The 19,238-nt window shown below is 52.1% G+C and overlaps 2 protein-coding genes across 3 annotated transcripts; both read left to right on the top strand.

Moving 5' to 3' along the window:
* The first annotated feature begins 24 nt into the window (after positions 1-24).
* On the top strand, positions 25-7,361 carry TMEM86B (transmembrane protein 86B). Of its 2 annotated transcripts, XM_079908377.1 has the most exons (5): positions 25-783; positions 1,107-1,353; positions 2,024-6,401; positions 6,619-6,758; positions 7,229-7,361. In XM_079908377.1, the coding sequence occupies exons 1-3, from the start codon at positions 700-702 to the stop codon at positions 2,404-2,406; spliced, it is 714 nt and encodes a 237-aa protein (XP_079764503.1). In that variant the 5' UTR covers positions 25-699; the 3' UTR covers positions 2,407-6,401; positions 6,619-6,758; positions 7,229-7,361. The 2 variants fall into 2 exon arrangements, with proteins under 2 accessions (XP_079764503.1, XP_079764502.1); XM_079908376.1 differs by having other exon boundaries at positions 6,619-7,361.
* Positions 3,527-18,997, top strand: PTPRH (protein tyrosine phosphatase receptor type H; the record flags this gene model as incomplete). Its single annotated transcript, XM_079906680.1, is given in 19 exon segments — positions 3,527-3,591; positions 4,003-4,196; positions 7,229-7,263; positions 7,266-7,295; positions 7,299-7,353; positions 7,356-7,500; positions 8,988-9,089; positions 9,191-9,238; positions 14,729-14,816; positions 15,483-15,570; positions 15,836-15,912; positions 16,010-16,087; positions 16,091-16,144; positions 16,512-16,622; positions 16,831-16,844; positions 16,846-16,989; positions 18,036-18,138; positions 18,142-18,171; positions 18,279-18,997. Coding segments are annotated over 19 exon segments (1,587 nt in total). The 3' UTR covers positions 18,405-18,997.
* Between the last annotated feature and the right edge of the window lie 241 nt (positions 18,998-19,238).

The following is a 19,238-nucleotide window of genomic DNA, read 5'->3' as shown; positions in this document are numbered from 1 at the left end:
GTGGTGAGTGGGCTTCTAACCAGCCCCCTTCCCAGCACCCCCTCACCTGCCCAGCGTGTTGCAGAAGCCATGTCCCCTGAACCCTTTCCCCGTGGTGGAGCAGTGGTAGTTGGGGGCAGCCAACCAAGCCAGACAGGTGGGCGCCCAGCGGGTCCATGTCTTCCAACGGAAAGGTAAAGAACATACCAGGTGCGCTGGTGGACATGTGCAGGAAGCCTTCCCTGGAGCTGAGGGCTGGCACGGCCTCCTGGTTCAGCTCCTTCCTGTTGGTTCAGCAGGCATTTGTGGTGGGCACTCCTGAGGGAAGGCCAGGGCTGAGGACGGCGAGGGGAGGAGGGAGTCTCCCGACCTGTCCCTGGGCTCTGGTCCCCTGCCCTTCCCCCCAGCTCATGGAGGGGAAGGCATTGAAATTCCGCACCCCATTCCCTTCTGACCTGCCAGGCACAGCACAGTGGGAGGGGCGTTGGCAGCCATGGCTCCCTAGGCAAGAGACGAAGCCAGGGGCAGGGGGCTGTGGAGGAGGAGAGACCCCTGGGTCCCAGTGGGCACCTTATCAGCAGGTGCCAGGCAGGGCCATCCCCAGGGTGGGGGCAGCACCTCCCTGGGCCCTGTTATCAGTCCCAGAGTCCACAGGACGCTCCTCGGGTTAACGTGTAACCACACGCCATCCCCTCCACCCCCAAAGCCACCGGTGCCCACATGCAGGCCACTTTGGGTGGGTCACACGTTGACATGGACACCCGCGAAGAGGGGCTGCCTGGAAAACCTCGCTTTTCAGCTCAAGTGAGAGCCACGGAGTGTGGGGTGGGAGCTGGGCCTGGGCTCCTGGGAACCCACATGACCTGGAAGAATTGGGGGGCTGGGTTCTGTGGGGTTGGATGTCCTGGTCCCTGTGCAGCTGCCCCCCTACCCTGGACAGCATGGCTGGCGTCCCTGGGTGGGGGCGGGATGGAAGCCCTGACTCCCAACTCCTGGCCATGTGGGGCCTGACCCCCAAAGGCTGGGAACTGGCTGAGACCAAAGCCAGGAGGGTTCTGGAGCCTGGTCCCAGGGCCTGGGGGCTCGGCTGAGTTCCAGTGGCTCAGCGGCCCCTTTGTCCCCCGAAGCAGCCGCATGTGGGCAGGTGGCTGAGCCCGTTCTTCCTCACCTGTGCCGTCTACTTTCTCCTCTGGAGCCCTGAGAACCAGCCGTCCTGGGTCGGTGCCCTGATCAAGTGCCTGCCCATCCTCTACCTGGTGGTGTTCCTGTGGACCGTGTACCCCGGCGGGAGCTACAGCTTGCTCCTGCAGGGGGCCCTTCTGTGCTCAGCTGTGGGGGACTCCTGCCTCGTCTGGCCTGAGGCCTTCCTCCATGGTGAGAGGGGCTGTGTTGTGTTGTCCCTTCTGGACCCCGGGGGGGGGGGTGTCTGGGGTGCAGGGGGCGACTCCCCAACAGAGCCCCTGCCAAGTGCTTGAGCCAGTTGGCGTGTAAAGGCAACTGGGAAATGGACGGCAGTGAGGGGGACATACCCAAACCTTGGGCCCTGAGGAGCTCTCCTTCCATGAGGGCGCGGGCAGCATTACCTGAGGCTGTGAGTGTCCAGAGGTCACAGTCCTGAGTACGCTGGTCGAGGACAGCCTCGCCGAGAAGGTAAAGTCTTGAAGCGGGTGCAGGGTACCAGCCCGGTGCCCTTCCAGGGAAGGCCCTTCCAGGCAGAGGGGCAGCAAGTGCAGAAGCCCTGGGGTGGGTGTGCCTGCTGGGTGAAGCCGACTAGGGGCTGAGCAAGATGGGGTGTCAGTCAGTGGGCAGTTCTGAGCAGGGTGAGGATGGGATGCAGTGCGCGTTTTTAGGTCATTCTGGCGCCAAGAGCAGGAGGAAAGAGGACCACCAAGGAGGCCAGCGTTGTAATCCTGGCAGATGGGGTGGTGTGGCCAGGGTGGGAGCTGGTGCTTGGGGAAGGCCCTTTTTCTCAGGCTCTGAGGGCAACGAGGTGATGCTGGGAAGCAGGGGTCTCAGCAGGCGCACCCACCCCTGTCTCCTCCAGGCATGGCTGCCTTCGCCGTGGCCCACCTGCTCTACCTCTGGGCCTTCGGCCTCACTCCCCTGAAGCCTGGCCTCCTGCTGCCTATTCTCCTGGCTTCCATCCCATATTATGGCCTCCTGCTTTGGCACCTCCCGCCTGACATGGTCCTGCCCCTGACGACTTACTCCCTGGTCCTGGCCCTTATGCTGTGGCGTGGCTTGGCCAGGGGCGGGAGTACCTGCTGGGGCGCCCTGCTCTTCACGCTTTCAGATGCCGTGCTGGCCTGGAACCTCTTCGTCCATCCCCTGCCCCATGCCCACCTGGTGGTCATGGCCACTTATTATGCTGCCCAGGTCCTCATCGCCCTGTCGGCCTTCCAGAGCCCCAGGCTCAAGTCCAACTGACCAGGGGCTGAGGCAGGCAGATGTCCACCCCCCTCCTCCCTCAAGGACCTGGGCCCCCAAGATCAGTGAGGCCAGAGAAACACCCTTGGGGGTGAGAGCCAGTCCCCCAGACTCCCATCTGCCGGTGCCAGTCTATCTGGAGACACAGAACTGTTTCTGGCCCTGATCTGTTTTTCTGTTGCCTAAGTAAAGTGGGTGTTGCAATGGTGACATCTCCATTATTTGGGGAGGGGTGGGAAGGGAGGGGTGATCACAATAACAGCAAGTGGTTCGTTTTCCTTTTTTTTTCCTCCCACAAAATTTACCATTTTAACCACTTTTAAGTGTATGACTTAGTGACCTTAAGTACATTCACAGTGTTGTGCATTGAACACTTGCTGTGAGATCTACCCTTGGAACACGTTTTCACATGTACAACGCAATGTTTTGAACTATACCCACAGCGGACTCCCTGTGGACCAGTCCTGGTGCCCAGGACTTAGGGGATATGGAATAACCAACCGCCCCCCACCCCAGGCCCTTTGATGGTGGTGGGGATTCATTATGCTCATTGTACAGATGAGGATTTTACAGATTTGAGGCCAGGAGGAGACAGCTTGGTCAATGTATTAGTTTCCTGTGGCTGGTGTCACAAATTACCATAAACTGGGTGACTTAAAACAACAGATTTAATCTCTCACAGTTCTGGAGGCCAAAAGTCCAAAATCATGGTGTTGGTAGGGGTGCCCTCCCTCCAAAGCTCTAGGGGAGGGTCCTTCCTGCCTCTTCCAGCTCCTGGTGGCCCTGGCCACATTCACATGGTGTTCTCCCTCTGTGAGTCTGTCCTCTCCTGAGGACACCCGTTGTTGGATTTAGGGCCCACCCTAAATCCAGGATGATCTCATCTCAAGATCCCTAATTACATTTCCAAAGACCCTATTCCTAACTAACATCACATCCATAGGTGCTGGGGCTTAGGACTTGGGCATATCTCTTTGGGGGCCACAGTTCAACTGACGACAGTCACATACAGTACCAGGAGAGGAGAGGGTTGAGATGAGGAAACTCAAGAAGAGACTTGGAGGAAGGGGTAGGTAGCAACACGGTGGGAATAGAGTACTAAATAAGAAAGAACCTGGGTATGGCCCTCATCCTGGCTGTGACCTTGATAGCCCACTGCTCCTCTCTGGGCCTCAGGTTCTACATGTGAGGACAGAAAGCAGTCAGAGCTGCTCTCCAAACCCTGCTCAATTTCTACAGACATGATGTGCTTTTAGGGACTCTTACAGCAGAGAGGAGACTTCTACATTCATGATGTGATTTTTAGGGATTCTTAGAGCAGAGAGGAGACTTCTGCATCCATGATGTACTTTTGGGGACTCTTATAGCAGAGAGGAAACATCTACATTCATGATGTGATTTTTAGGGACTCTTACAGCAGAGAGAGGACTTCTACAAACATGATATGCTTTTAGGGACTCTTATAGCAGAGAGGGAACTTATACACCCATGATGTGGTTTTTTAGGGACTCATATCAGAGAGGAGACTTATCCATGATGTGTTTTTAGGGACCTCCAGAGCCCACCGTTGGCTTCTAGTCCCTGCCTCACCTTCAGGCCAGGATCCCCACTCACCATAGAGGAAGGCCTCAGGCCAGAGGAGGCAGGTGTTCTGGGTGGGGGTGCCCTGCTCTTCACAATCTCAGATGCCACGTTGGCCTGGGATGCCTTCCTTCAGCCCCACACCCACTTGGTGGTCATGACCACCTCTTACACTGCCAAGGTCCTCATCACTCTGTCAGCCGTTAAGGGTGGGAGACTCATGACAGACTAACTGGTGGGTAAATGAAGTGAGCACCCTCTCCCTTCCTAAAGGGCCCCGCAGAACAACCTTCCACCCCAGGGAAACGTGCTAAAGGAGCAATATTTCCAGCCTCCATCTGTCTAAAGCCCATATTCTGTTTTGTTAAATTGAGATATAGTTGATATAAAACATTGTGTACCTTTAAGGTGTACTGGTGTTGATTTGATACATTGATACGTCACAGTATGATTCTTACCCTGGTAATGTTAGCTAACATCTCTATGGCATCACGTAACACCTATTTTTTTTGTGTGGTGGGACCAATTAAGATCTAGTCTTTCAGCAACTTTGAAATTTATGATACAGCATTGTTGTCTGTAATCACTATACTGTGACCATGTTCTGTTTGAAGGCATTTATATCCAATTCCTGAAGACGATGTTATGATCGCAGCTTTATTGAGATACTCTTCATATACCACCAACTGCCCACTCAAAGTGTGCATGTGGTTTTTAGTATTTTCACAGTTTTGCAGCTATCACCACCATCAGTCTTAGAGCATTTTCATCACCCCCAGAAGAGACCCCGTGCCTTTTACAAATCACCCATCCCCTCCAGCCCAAGGAAACCACTAGCATAATTCACTTTTTTTTTTTTTTTTTTTGCTGCGCCGCGTGGCTTGCAGGATCCCCGACCAGGGATTGAAGCCGTGCCCTCGGCAGTGAAAGTGCAGGGTCCTAACCACTGGACTGCAAGAGAATTCCCCATAATTCATCTCTAAATGTTGGTGTTTCCAATCATTTGGGTTGTTTTCAGTGTTTTTTTTCTTTTAATTTTTTAAAAATTGAAGTATAGTTGATTTACAATGTGTTAATTTCTGCTGTACAGCAAAGTGATTCAGTTATACATATACAAACATTATTTTTTAAATATTCTTTTTCATTATGGTTTATCCTAGGATACTGAATATAGTTCTCCAGGGACTTCCCTGGTGGTCCAGTGGTTAAGACTCCTCACTTACAATGCAGGGGGCGTGAGTTCCATCCCTGGTTGGGGAACCAAGATCCCCCATGCCCTGTGATGTGGCCAAATAACAAAAACAAACAGACAAAAAACCCGTCAAATATAGTTCTCTGTGCTGTACAATAGGACCTTGTTGTTTATCCTTCTGTGTTTCATGATGATAAACAATTACTACTCTGCACTCAATTCCAGTGTGGGGCTTCCTCCCCTCACCAACAAGCCAATCTCCAACACCAGCTGGGCGTCCTACAAGTCAACTCAGTTCTGACGCTATCCCACAGGTTAAGGACTCAGTCCTACAAGACTGCCACCTTTTACCCCCCACCCCCACTTCAGATTCCGGTGACAAGCCCAGGTTGTTAACCTGTGCTTCTGACCAACTGGGTATAAATCAGAGGTTCCCAAGACCCGCCTCCTCGGGTTGGATTAATTTGCTAGAGCAGCTCACAGAACTCAGAAAAACGTTTTGCTTCCTAGAACACTGGTTTATTACAGAATGTAACTCAGGAACAGCCAGATGGAAGCACAGGCACAGGGCAAGGTGTGGGGAGAGGGCACGGAGTTTCCATGCCCTATCCAGAAAATGTTCCTCTCCCCAATCTCCACGTGTTCACCAACCTCGCAGGCTAACTATAGATTGAGACTAGGCTGGGACCAGGTGGCCTGACCCCTACTTCAAGGTCACTCCCTCCAGTCCCATTTCCACCTGGCGCTCTGGCCACACAGAAATCCCCCCAGATTATCCCCAGCCCTCTCCTCCCTCTTAGCCCTGACATGGGCTCTCCCCTCTGCCTGTGATGACTTCCCAATGCAGTTCTTCACTTGACCAAACCCTGCTCTTGTACGAAGACTCAGCCCCAATGTCACCTCCCACTAAGGGACAGATGCTTCCTCGGTGCTCTCACCATTGTAGCCCACTTCATGTCACTCTGCGGTTACCTTCCCAGTCTGCCTCCTCACCACAGTGTAAGCTTGGCCGGAGCTGGAAGAGGCTGTTTGCCCTTGGAGTCCCCGGTGTTGGTTGAGCCTGTAGTCCTGCCTGTAGGAAGCCATAGGTGTTGGGAAAACACCTGCAGGCAGGCAGGGAATTGCTTCAAGATGGTGAATGAACACGGCTTCAGTTCTTGAACCACACAAGGAGAGGAAAGCGTGGAGCAGAGAGACTGATGTCCACTGAGCAGCAAAAACAGTGAGAAACTCCTGGGAAGATTGAAGGGGATTGTGAGCTGGTGGTGGAGGGGTGGACAGGGTTGGCAGCTGAAGCGGGCTAGAAAGAGGATAGCCACGGAGTCTGTAAAAAGAAAGTTTGGCCCCTCCTGGGGGCAGGCCCCACAGAACTGAAAACATACAATGTTTTCGTACATACAACTGAAAACATACAATTCAAGCAACATTATTTTTAACAGCCAAATAGGTGGAAACCCAAATGTCCATCAGCTGGTGAATGGAGAAACAAATTGTCATCTATCCATAGAGTGGAATATTATTCAGCCACGAAAAGGAATGGAATATGGACTTTGGATGATTATCATTGAGTTCATCAATGGTAACGTGTACATTTTGGGGATGTTGACAGTGGGGGAGGTTATGCATGATGGGGGCAGAGGGTGTATGGGAAATCCCTGTACCTTCTACTCAGTTTTGCTGTGAACCTAAAAGTTGTGGTGAAAATAACTATGTCATGGGCCAGCAAACGTTTCCTGTAAAGGTCCAGGTAGTAACTTAGATCAGAGCTGGGCGCAAAGACGGTGAGTGGACTCTAAATCCCATCAGGCCATGGGGTCATGACTTCATGAGCTGCAGTGACACAGAGAGTCCAAGTGCTCATGGGAGTTGTAGTTTAAGGGGGCATGTCTATTTGGGGACAACAGATAATGAGGGACGAAGAGGTATTTTGATTTAGGGGAAGGAAGGGATGAGCTATTTCTCAGAGAACTGGCCTGACTGGTGAGGAGTGGGGAGTTGGAAAGCCCCCCTGGACGGAGCCTACTGATTCCTCTTGTCCCCTCCACCCAGCCCCGGACCCTGTCACCATCACCTCCTGTATCAGCACTTTGGGGGGGGCCATGGAGTCACCCTCACCTAGTCCTGCCCCCTGGGAGGCTATGAGGCCTTTGAGTTGGAGGTGGGCGGGCAGCAGGACTCCAGGACAGCTCCTCTTGTGGGAGAGACGTGTGGGTGTCGGGACTTAGGCCGGCTCAGTCCTACTCAGCCACCATCACGACCGTCTGGGATGGAATGAGGGCCCAGTCTGCCTCCGTGACCTGCCACACCGAGAGCACAGGTGAGCAGAGCCCCACGGGGACAGAGAGCTATTGATACAATGACATTCTCTCCAGACCCCTTCACACCCTGTTGTGAGACAGTCTCACCAACCCATGGAGTCCTTTTTGTTTGTGTTTTATTTCCTGCTTTCTTTTAAACAGCTCTGTTGAGTTGTAATTCCTATAACATACAACAGTGTATGTTATACATTGAAAGTGTACAGCTCACTGACTTCTAGTATATTTGCAGTATTTGCAACCATTATTACCATCAATTTTAGAATATTTTCATTAACCCATAAAGAAAAGTCATCTCCTTAAGCCATCACCCCCTAATTTCCCCAATCCCCCACCAACCAGCCATTGGCAATCTCTAATCTGCTTCTGTCTCCATAGATGTGCCTCTTTTAGAGCTTTCCTAAAAATACAATCACACAGTATGTGGTCCTCTTTGACTGGCTTCTCTCACTTAGTATAATGTTTTTAAGGTTCATCCACTGTTCTAGTGTGTATCAGTGCTTCATTACTTTTTATTGCCAAAATAAGATTTCATTGTGTGGATAGACCACATTTTGTTTATCCATCTGTTTGATGGATCTGTTGGGCCATTTCTACTTTTTGGCTATTCTGAGTAATGCTCTGAACATTCGTGTGCAGGTTTCCATGTGGACGTATGTCTTCTTTTTTCTTGGGTGTATACCCAGGAGTGGAATTGTTAGATCATATGGTAAGTCCGTGTTTAATCTTTTGAAGAACTGCCAAATTTTTTTCCAACGCTGCCGCACCATTTTTCACCCACCAGTGGGGTATTTGAAGAAGTTTGAACCTCACACTCAGGAGATCTTTGATCATGTACCATTGACTGTGGTCATGGGCCTCCCTGGGCCCTGTCAACCATTTCCTAGGAATGAAAGCCTCTTATGAGATGGGGTCTCTGATCTGGAGACACTGGAGTTCGGTGTACTGATAAATGGATGCTCTTCCAAACTGGGCTCAGTGGGTCCCAGTGTCCAGGATTCTCTGGTTTAGCAAGAAGAGTCTCTGAGAAGACAGGGCCTCTTGGATCCTGGACTGGATCGCTCTTTCTGATGGGGAGGGGAGGCTGCCCTGGGCATTGTAAGTTGCTGTAAGCAGCAACCCCGGCCTCCAGCCACTAGATGCCAGTGGCACCACCATCGCAGCTGTAACAACCAGAAGTGTCTCCAGACATTGCCCGATGTCACCTGGAGGGCAAAATCGCCCTCTCTGAGAACGACTAGTCTAGGCCAAATTGGGGAAGAGTCACTCTCTTAACAACCAGGTCACTTGAGAAAGTGATGCCTTTGGATCAGGCTCCTCAGGAAGTGAGGACCTAAGGGGAAGAGGTTGGGTGGGAGGTAGGGCTCTATCCAGAAGCTTTCTCCTTTCCCTTCTCTGCCCTCGAATCTACCCTCTAGACCCTCTGATCAGTCTGGGTGAGGACAGAGGTAGGGGAGATGGGACAGCAGGAGAGCAGACCTAGGCTCTCACAGCCCACCACGCCTCCTTCCCCCAGGGGCCATCGTGGGGGCCATAGTCAGTCCCCTTCTGTTTCTCATCCTGGTGGGCCTGCTGGTTTTCTTCCTGAAGAGGAGGTGAGACTTGGCGCAGGGCTTATCGGGCGCCAGGAGGGAGGGGGCCTGGGGAAAGATGGGGATCCGTGGTTCTGGCCTCACTCCCCATGTCCTTTTCCCAGGCATAAGAAGAGTGAGAAGAAACCAGCACCCGGGGATCTGGTGTTCAGGTGAGTGGGTTTGGGGAGCATTCAAAAGGCTCACTGTCAGGTCAAATCCAGCTGGTCACTGTATAGGTCAGAGGGCAGGGCCAAGGAACCCACCCACACCAGCCTCAGATCCCCACTGCGGCAGGGATCGCAATGCCTTCACCGCTGCCCACTCCCTAAGCAGCCTGGGCCGGTGGCTGTGGAATCTCTTTCCGTCTCAGTTCTGGGACTTCCATTCATTTATCCAAAAAGCCATTCACCGAACCCCTGTTAAGTGTCAGGCGCTGTTCTAGGTGCCGAGGAAACTGGCTGAAACAAAGATTCCTGCCCTTGTGGAGCCTACATTCTAGCACAAGCAGCCATTAATAAACAAGATGATTAGGAATTCCCTGGCGGTCCACTTGTTAGGACTCCACGCTTCCACTGCAGGGGGCATGGGTTCAATCCCTGGTCGGGGAACTAAGATCCTGCAAGCCGTGCAGCGCGGCCAAAACAAACAAACACACAAAAAACAAAACCAAGATGATAAAGAACGTGATGCTTACTTGGAGACAAATAAAGCAAGAGGTGGAGGCAGGAAGGGTGGAGGAATATTTTAAATAGAGTGTCCAGGAGAGGCCTTACTAAGAAGATGACTGAGACGAAGTCATTTGAGGACAGACCTGAAGCAAGTGAGGGCAAGAGTCCTGTGCCCATCTGGGGAAAAGGCATTCCAGGCAGGGGGATCAGCAAGTGCGATGGCCCCGAGGCAGGCACAGGCTTGGCGTGTTTGGAGAACGTGGTGTGTCTCTGAGACTGAGCAGAGTGGATGAGGCGGGGTGGGGGTGGGGGTGGCGTAGGAAATGAGGTCGGAGAGCTACCAGGTGGGATCAGATCAGGCTGGGCCTTGTAGATGATAGTGGGGACTTTGGTTTTATCCTGAGATGGGAGTTTTTGGAGGTTTTCGATAGACCTGTGACACAGTCTCACATTTTTATGAAGCAAAGGCAAAAGTAGGGAAGCAAAGGAAGACGTCTGTATATAATCCAGATGTCTGTTATGTCTTGGAGCAGCAAACAGTTAGAGGGAATCAGATTCAAGATGCCGTTTGAGTGTTTGAAGAGCAGACCTGGTTGAAGAATGGATGTATGGTGTGGGATTCAGAGAGGGCTCAAGAGTGAACCCAAGGAATTCAGCCTGAGCCCCAGGGAGGCTGGAATGGCCATTACTTGAGACAGAATGACTATGCGGGGTGCAGGTTTGGGGGAAAGTGTCAGGAGCTCAGTGGTGGACACACTGATTTTGGGATGCTTGTCAGACATGTGAGTGAAAACGCTGAATGGGCTGTTGGATACAGAGTTCCGTGGTTCAGAAAAACGTTTGTGCAGATGTCTTCATCACTCTGAGTCCCCTTTAGGTTGGGTCAATCATCATCAAATCTCTATGTCAGAATGATCCCTGGGGATCAATAGAGGAGAGATAGACCAGGGAGTTAAGGGATGTTGCGAAACCAGGTGAGACGGCCTGGGTGTAAAAGAAAGAGGCATAAACTGAGGGCGTGGCCATCAGAGGCAGGGGCTTGAGGGAGAGTAAATACGATGATGTCCAGTTTCTCCTTCGCCATAGAATCTGTCCTGACCAGCGTCCCGTCCCACTCACCCTGTGACCTCTCCCCTCCTTACCCTGTGTCCATTATATGGCATCTGCAACAAATCACTGCACCCATTGGATTCCAAGTCTGGCCCCACCTGTATGCTGAGCATCTTGCCCTCCTCAACCTCAACGTGCGTGTTTGGATGTCCCAGCGATGACCCTCGAGGACACACAGGTGGAGATTCCAGGAGGCAGGTGGGAAAACAGCTCTGAAGCTCGGGAGGGGGAGAAGTAGGGACTGGCAATGGAGATTCAAAAATCACAGATGAATGGATGGAAAGCGAAGCTAAGGAAATGGACAAACCCCATAAGAAGTGTGTGTCCAGTGAGAAAGGGGGGATTGAGGATGGGCTTCTGGGGATGCCCACCTTTTAGGATGGGCAGAGGACAGGGCCCCACCAAGGAGATGGAGAAGCAGCAGTCAGAGAGACGGTGATGGTGCAAACCAGGAGAGGGTGTTCAGGAAGAGGGTGGATCCGGAAGAAAGGAAGACGCGGTCAAAGGTGCGAAGTGCTGCTGAGCACTGAGAGGTGGCCTTTGGAATTGGTGATAAGGAGGCAAATAAGATAGGGGACTTTGAAAAAAGTCCTTGTTCCCCTGTAGTCGTGGTGGAGACACCAGGCCATGGTGAAGGGTGGGAAGGAAGCAGAGAAAACCGGTCAGTGTGAGAAGTTTGAATGTGAAGGTGTGTTTTCATAGGTCGTCTTATTGTTTAGGTGTGATAAGGCCAATGGATCCAGAGACAGACACCACTGAAAGATAGTTCATTACAATCACAGATCCCAGGAGAGGGATTACACGTTACACCAAGCAGGGCCATGCAGAGAAGCACCAGGGTCAGCTGGGAGGCCGGGGAACACCTGAGGAAGAGGCTTTACTGTGGTTTCTGCAGCAAGAAGTGGGCAATCCAAGGCAAACGGGTTCAGTTTGAATCATTTCAGTGGACTCTGATGCACAGGGCCTGTCCCCTGTTCCTGGCGGGGATTCCAGCAGATGGATCCCCAAAGGGGAGGGGGTGAGGGTGTGGATTTAATCAGCTTCTCAAGAAGGAGAACTGGGGAAATGCCTGGCGGTCCAGTGGTCAAGATTCCAGGCTTTCACTGCTAGGCCCGGGTTCAGTCGCTGGTCGGGTATCTCCCACAAGCCACGCAGCGTGGCCAAATAAATAACCAAAACTGTAAAAACAAACAAACAAAAAAATACCAGTCACGCAAAAAAGAAGAAGGTAAACTGACGAACCTCCAGCCAGGGTCTCAAAACTGAGTCAAGACTGTATATATAACATTGTATATATAACACTATACTACAAGGGGAAGAGAGACAAAGAGCTGGAGCTGGAGCCACAGGAGGTCAAAGGATTCTTTTTATAATACAGAAGTAAGATTAGCATGTTTACACACAAAAGGGAAGGAGGAGAGGGGAGAGATACAGCAGAGAGGGAAGAACCACGGCTAGACAGGGCCACAGGGAATTGGGGCCCAGAGAAGGGCAGTGGTCCTAAGTGGGAGAAGAAATACCCTTTCCTTTTTTTTGAGTCAAAACAAATTTTGATTGTGGTTAAAAAAAAAAAAAAACAACCTCCAAATAACAAATTTACCACCTCAACCATTTTTAAGTGTGCAGTTCAGTGGCACTAAGTCCATTCACGTTGTTGTGCGACCATCACCACCATCCATCCATAGAACTCTTTTTTTAAAAAACTTTATTTATTTATTTTGGTCACGCCACATGGCTTGTGGGATCTTAGTTCCCCGACCAGAGATTGAACCCACACCCTCAGCAGTGAAATCGCGGAGTCCTAACCACTGGACCACCAGGGGATTCCCCGTAGAACTCTCTTCATCCTGCAAAACTGAAACTCTGTACACATCAAACACTAACTCCCCATTTCCCCCATCTCCTAGCCCCTGGAAACCACCCTTCTACTTTCTGGTTGTATGAATTTGATGACTGCCTCATATAGGTGGAATCGTATTTGTCCTTTTTGTTTGTTTGTTTGTTTGTTTTTGCGGTACGCGGGCCTCTTACTCTTGTGGCCTCTCCCGTTGCGGAGCACAGGCTCCGGACGCGCAGGCTCAGCGGCCATGGCTCACGGGCCCAGCCACTCCGCGGCATGTGGGATCTTCCTGGACCGGGGCACGAACCCGTGTCTCCTGCATCGGCAGGTGGACTCTCAACCACTGCGCCACCAGGGAAGCCCGTATTTGTCCTTTTATTTGTCCTCTTGTGACTGGCTCATTTCACTCAGCATAATGCCCTCCAGGTTCATCCATGTTGTTGTATGTGTCAGAATTTCTTTCCTTCCTTAGGAAGAATAATATTCCATTGTATGGTTAGACCAAATCTTCTTTATCCATTCATCTATCAATGGACACTTGGTTTGCTTCCTCTTTTTAGCTACTGTGAATAATGCTGCTATGAACATGGGTGTACAAATATCTGAGACCTTGCTTTCAATTCTTTTGGATGTGTACCTACAAATGGAATTGATGAATCAGAAACAACATCACTAACTTGAAAAGATATCTGCATTCCCATGTTCATAGTAGCATTACCCACAATAGCCAAGATATGGAAACAACCTAAGTGTCTATCAATGGATGACTGAATAAAGAAGGTGTAATATAGGGCTTCCCTGGTGGCGCAGTGGTTAAGAATCCACCTGCCAATGCAGGGGACACGGGTTTGAGCCCTGGTCCAGGAAGATCCCACATACCATGGAGCAACTAAGCCCGTGCGCCACAACTACTGAAGCCTGTGTGCCTAGAGCCTGTGCTCCGCAACAAGAGAAGCCATTGCAATGAGGAGCCCTCGCACCGCAATGAAGAGTAGCCTCCGCTCACTGCAGCTAGAGAAAGCCCACGCACAGCGACAAAAGACCCAACACAGCCGAAATAAATTAATTAATTTTTTTAAGGTGTAATATACATATAGAATGGAATATTATCCAGCCGTAAAAAAAAATGAAGTAATGCCATTTGTGGCAACATGGATGGACCTTGAGGGCATTATGCTAAGTGAGATAAGTCAGACAGAGAAAGACAAATACTGTATGAGATAACACTTATACAGTAAGTCCCTTACACACAAATGAGTTCCGTTCCAAGACTGTGTTCATAAGTCCAACAAAGTTAGCCTAGGTACCCAACTAACACAATTGGCTATATAGTACTGTACTGTAATAGGTTTATGATACTTTTCACACAAATAATACATTAAAACAAGCAAACACAAAAAATAAAACATTTTTAATCTTACAGAACAGTACCTTGAAAAGTACAGTAGTGCAGTGTAAGAGCTGGCATACAGGGGCTGCACTGAGTGAACAGGAAAGAAGAGTTACTGACTGGAGGAGGGAGAGGAGGTGGGAGATGGCAGAGCTGAAGGATCCTCGGCCATAGGAGACAGAGGGCAAGCTGCAATGTCACTCACGCCTTGTGTGATTGGACATGCGAACGCACATTCGCGTCTTTGAAAGTTCACAACTTGAAGTTTCGTATGCAGCGGACTTCCTGTGTGTGGACTCTTAAAAAAAAAACTCGAGAGAATTCCCTGGGGGTCCAGTGGTTAGGATTCAGTGCTTTCACTTCCAGGGTCCCGGATTCGATCCCTGGTTGGGGAACTAAGATCCCACAAACTGTGCGGCGTGGCCAAAATTTAAAGATTAAAAAAACCTCGAACTCGTAGATACACAGAACAGACTGGTGGTTACCAGAGGCAGAGGGTGAAATGGGTGAAGGTGATCAAAGGTACAAACTTCCAGTTATAAGATAAATAAGTCCTGGGGAGGTAAAAAAAAGAAAACAAAACACAAAATCCTTTTCTTTTACCCCAAGCGCACAAGGTTAAAGGAGGTGATGTGCCCCTCTTCCCCCACAGCTTCCCAGGGGACGTCCTGGCTGAAGACTTTGCCGACCACGTCAGGAAACACGAGGACAGCGGCTGTGGCTTTGCTGAGGAGTACCAGGTCGGGTGAGAACAGAGGGAGCCGAGCTGAGCCCCACGTGTCCACGGAGACCTTTCCACCCCTTTGGGATTGAACAGAAGCAGGGATACATACTTGGGTGGCTCATACAGAAATTCTCAGCCATGATTATCCACCTTCTTGACTCACTGAACTCTTACTGTAGTGTTGGTTGGATGGGTTAATCCTAAAGCAACACCTTGGTTTTCCCCTGACCCCTCCTCTCTCACCTACCTCTCCAGTCCCCATCCTCCTGCCCTTCCTCCAAAATGCCCCCCCGGGCATGGTGCACACACTCGTCCTATTTCTTTCTTTCTTTTTTTCAAAATAAATTTATTTATTTATTTATTTTTGGCTGCGTTCGGTCTTCGCTGCTGTGCGCAGGCCTTTTCTAGTTATGGCTCATGGGCTTAGTTGCTCCACGGCACATGGGATCTTCCCAAACCAGGGCTCGAATCCGTGTCCGCTGCATTGGCAGGCAGATTCTTAACCACTGCGCCACCAGGGAAGTCCTACTTGTCCTATTTCTGTAGGTGCTACAGAATTCCAGGGTGCAAGGGGTGAGTGGGGTGGCACTTAGGAAGGCGGAGGGAGCAACGCGGGTATCCCTGGGGGAGGGCAGAGAAAATCCAGCATCCGTGCACCCTCCCCTCACTTCGCCCCGAGCAGCCGGCCCTGGAGGACCACAGCCAGTCCCAGACGGTGGCCTCAGCTCCGGAGAACAGCGCCAAGAACCGTTACAGAAACGTGCTGCCCTGTGAGTCACGAGCCTCTGCTGACTTTGTTCTCAGCCGTGACTTTGTCAACATCCCAGGCCTGACCCTTGCCCCTTATTACCCTTGAGGGACAAAGCTCTTGCCCCTGTGAGCTGAGAAACCCCAGGCCGGCCCCTCCCGCCCGAGGTCCCTCAGACCCTCTCCCAGCTCCCCTTGTCTGTGTGCAGCGTGACGTGTCGGCGTGACCTCTATCCCCGGGTCTCCCACCCTGCCCCCTGCATTGCTAATGCCGGCCTCTTCCCCTAGATGACTGGTCCCATGTGCCCCTGACGCCCCTCCCTGGGGAGCCGGGCTCGGAGTACATCAACGCCAGCTGCATCCCTGTAAGGCTGCGGTTGGGAGCCAGGAGGATGCTGAATGAGCCTCGGAAGACGAGGGCCAGATGAGGCGGGATGTGACCTACCTGTTTTCCTCAACCAGGGTCTCTGGAGCCTCCGGGAATTCATTGCAGTCCAGGGCCCCCTTCCCCACACTGTGGGCGACTTCTGGCGCCTGGTGTAGGGGCAGCGGAGCCCCACACTGCTCATGCTGACCAACTGCGTGGAGTCTGCCCAGGTGAGAGGACACCTGGGTCCTGGGTGCTGACCCCTGAGCTCCAGCCCGTGACCCTGCCCCAGACACTGATCCCAGGGTAGACCTTGACTTAGACCTCACTGAGTCCCTCCACCACAGCCCCAACCTTCCTGTCTCCGCCAGTCCACCCATTTGTCCACTTACAGGGTGAAGCTGATCTCAAGGACCTTGTGAAAGAAGAGTCCTCCCGGCTGGGATGAATCTACACCTGGCTGCCTGTGGGTCCTGCCTTGTCACCAGAGCAGGGGGGGATTCCCCGGCACTGAATACAAGAGCCACCCTGCGGAGGGGCACCAGGGAAGGTGCTCTGGGGCCTCCTGTACTCTGACCCGCCCCAGTCTTCCCCCAGGTGAAGTGTGAGCATTACTGGCCTCTAGACGCCCAGCCCTGCACGCATGTGACCCTGGTGGGTGAGGAGGTGATGGAGAACTGGACAGTACGAAATCTGAAGCTCTGGCATGTAAGCCCCCATCCCACCCCTTCAGCCCCACCTTGACCCTCAGTTCCTCCACCCCCGTGATATTCCAGGCAGTCCCCTCCCCAGAGCTCCCCATGAAGTCTAAGCTTCCGCCACTCCCGCAAGGGACCACAATGTGCCCCAGGGATGTCCCCACCGGTCAGAAACCAGCCCCCGGGTCCTGAGCTCCCCCCAACTCCCCTCCGTCTAGATGCAAGAGCAGAAGACTATCTGTGCGTCAGTTCCACTATGTGACCTGGCCAGACCATGGCGTCCCCCACTCCCCAGACCCCTTGCTGGCCTTCTGGAAGATGCTCTGGCAGTGGCTGGACCAGACCGTGAGGGGAGGCCCCCCCATTGTACACTGCCCATGAGGACCAGCCAGAGCCCTCTGTCTGTGAGGAAACCGCCCCCTTGGAGCTCAGAAACCAGGGTTCTCTGGGTCCTTAGGAACTTCTAGAGGAGGTGGAGGAGATGGGGAGGGCAGAAGGTGAAGGGGCGGTGATGCAGGTCAAGAATGATGATAAAGGTGGAGAGATGGGAAAGAAAGAAAAAGAGGTAAAGGAGGAGGTATGCATGGGGAGAAGGAGGGAAGAGGGGTGAAGAGCAGGAGGGAGAGGCAGCCAAAGGTTTTAAGAAACATTTAAAACAGCTCCTTGGGGGCTTCCCTGGTGGTCCAGTGGCTAGGACACAGCACTTTCACTGTCGAGGGCCCAGATCCCACAAGCTTCACAGCGCAGCCAAAAAAAAACTTTTTTAATGAAAAATAAAATAAAACGGTCATTTTCATGTTTAAAATTTTTTTTTTTTTTTTTTTTTGCGATACGCAGGCCTCTCACTGCCGTGGCCTTTTCCGCTGCAGAGCACAGCCTTCGGCCGCGCAGGCTCAGCGGCCATGGCTCACGGGCCCAGCCGCTCCACAGCATGTGGGATCTTCCTGGACTGGGGCACGAACCCATGTCCCCTGCATCGGTAGGCGGACTCTCAACCACTGCGTCACCAGGGAAGCCCTAAAATTTTTTTTAAATGACAAGCTTGGGAGCTCATCTTCCCGTGTATGAACCCTAGCTCTGTCACTTACTAGCTGAGTGGCCTGGGACAATCGACTTCACCTCACTCAGCCTCCATTGCCCCGTATGTAAAATGGGCACGCTCAACTAATGGTTCCTACCTCTTAGGAGTGGGAGGAGTGAAAAAAGCACGTAAGGCACCTGGAACAGGGCCTAGCAGGTAGATAGAACACAGAGCATAGTCATTTGTTATTACTTCCTACTTAATGAAGTAACCCCCACTTAACACTGTAGCCTCCAGAATAGTCTCACTGAATACCCTGACCCCTGGGTGCTCCAAACACAGATCCCGCCAGTCAGCTGAGACTCCCCCTCCCGTGGTCTGACCCTTCTTGTCCCCGCCTAGCGCTGGCGTGGGCCACTCGGGCACCCTCATTGCCCTGGATGTCCTGCTGCGGCAGTTGGAGAGTGAGGGTCTCATGGGGCCCTTCAGCTACATGATGGAGATGTGAGAAAGCCAGCCACATACGGTGCAGACTGAGGTGATGGGGATCCTCAGGCACAGGGCGGGTGGGGTGGGGTGGGGCCCCAGAGGAAAGCAGGCCGAGGCTCAGTAGCGCACCCTCACCTGCCCGTGCTCTGTCCCCAGGCCCAGTATGTGTTCCCGCACCAGTGCATCCTTAGGTTTCTGCAACAGTCATCCCCAGTGCCCGCTGAGAAGGGGCCCACCTATGAGAACCTGCTTTTCGAGAATGTAGCTCCTACAGAGGCCTAAGCTGCGGGAGGGCTGAGACCCCAGCCCATCTAGACTCAAATTCTGCATCCCTACTTCACCCCAGATGCCTGGACCCCTGGGACAGCAGAGGGCTGGGGTCCCACACCCCTGGGCCCTGCAGGAAGAGGGGGCTGGCAGCCTAAATTCCTGCTTTCCGGAGGGGGAGAGAGGTCAGGTGGGAGCCCAGATCCTGGATTTCCAGTTCCTTGAAGAAGGAGAGGGATGGGATCTAGGATTTCCTTGTTGCTTTTTGAGGGAGGAAGAGGCTGCAGGGTCTCAAGGAAACAAGCTGATTTCTGAGGAAGAAAGGAAGTAACAAGGGTCCAGAATTGTGGCCACCCAAGGCGCGAGGGCAGGCCAGGCAGGATCCTGCCCATATTTTACTCCAGAAACTGAATCATCAACCTTCGAGGATCTGAGGTTTCCCTGCACCCCACTGCCTGTACATATTTTTTCTTTTATCCCATAATTTATTAAATCACTATGCTCCCCAGAGACACTTGCCCCATTGGATTTCTGGGTCTGGAAATAATATTGGGGTGGGTTCCTGACGTTTAGGTACTGAGGCCAATGTCCTAGGGAGGAAACTAGAGGGACTCACAATTTGCACCTGAAAAATGTAGGTTTGGACAGTTGAGTCTCTCCAAGAAGGCTGTAGGTCTAGGGTCTGGGCAGTGTGGACTCGCTTCCCTGGAGCTGGGAGCACGGGGGCTTGCCTTCTGGGCACGGCCTTAGGGGAACTTAGAGGGTGGAGTGAAGTCTGTATCGGATTTGCTGGAGAATTTCACGCTTAGTTTCCTGTCTGGATATCTGAATAGCTGGGTCTCCGGAGAG

The sequence above is a fragment of the Stenella coeruleoalba genome, assembly GCF_951394435.1.
Source record: "Stenella coeruleoalba genome assembly, chromosome: 20".
Classification (NCBI taxonomy): Eukaryota; Metazoa; Chordata; class Mammalia; order Artiodactyla; family Delphinidae; genus Stenella; species Stenella coeruleoalba.
This window is presented reverse-complemented; position numbering and strand designations above follow the sequence as displayed.

Excerpts from the sequence above, each read along its gene's own strand:
- TMEM86B (XM_079908377.1), top strand. The coding sequence starts at position 700 with ATGCAGGCCACTTTGGGTGGGTCACACGTTGACATGGACACCCGCGAA. Across the intron at positions 784-1,106 it reads AACCTCGCTTTTCAGCTCAA|CAGCCGCATGTGGGCAGGTG; the intron begins GTGAGAGCCACG and ends TGTCCCCCGAAG. Across the intron at positions 1,354-2,023 it reads GCCTGAGGCCTTCCTCCATG|GCATGGCTGCCTTCGCCGTG; the intron begins GTGAGAGGGGCT and ends TGTCTCCTCCAG.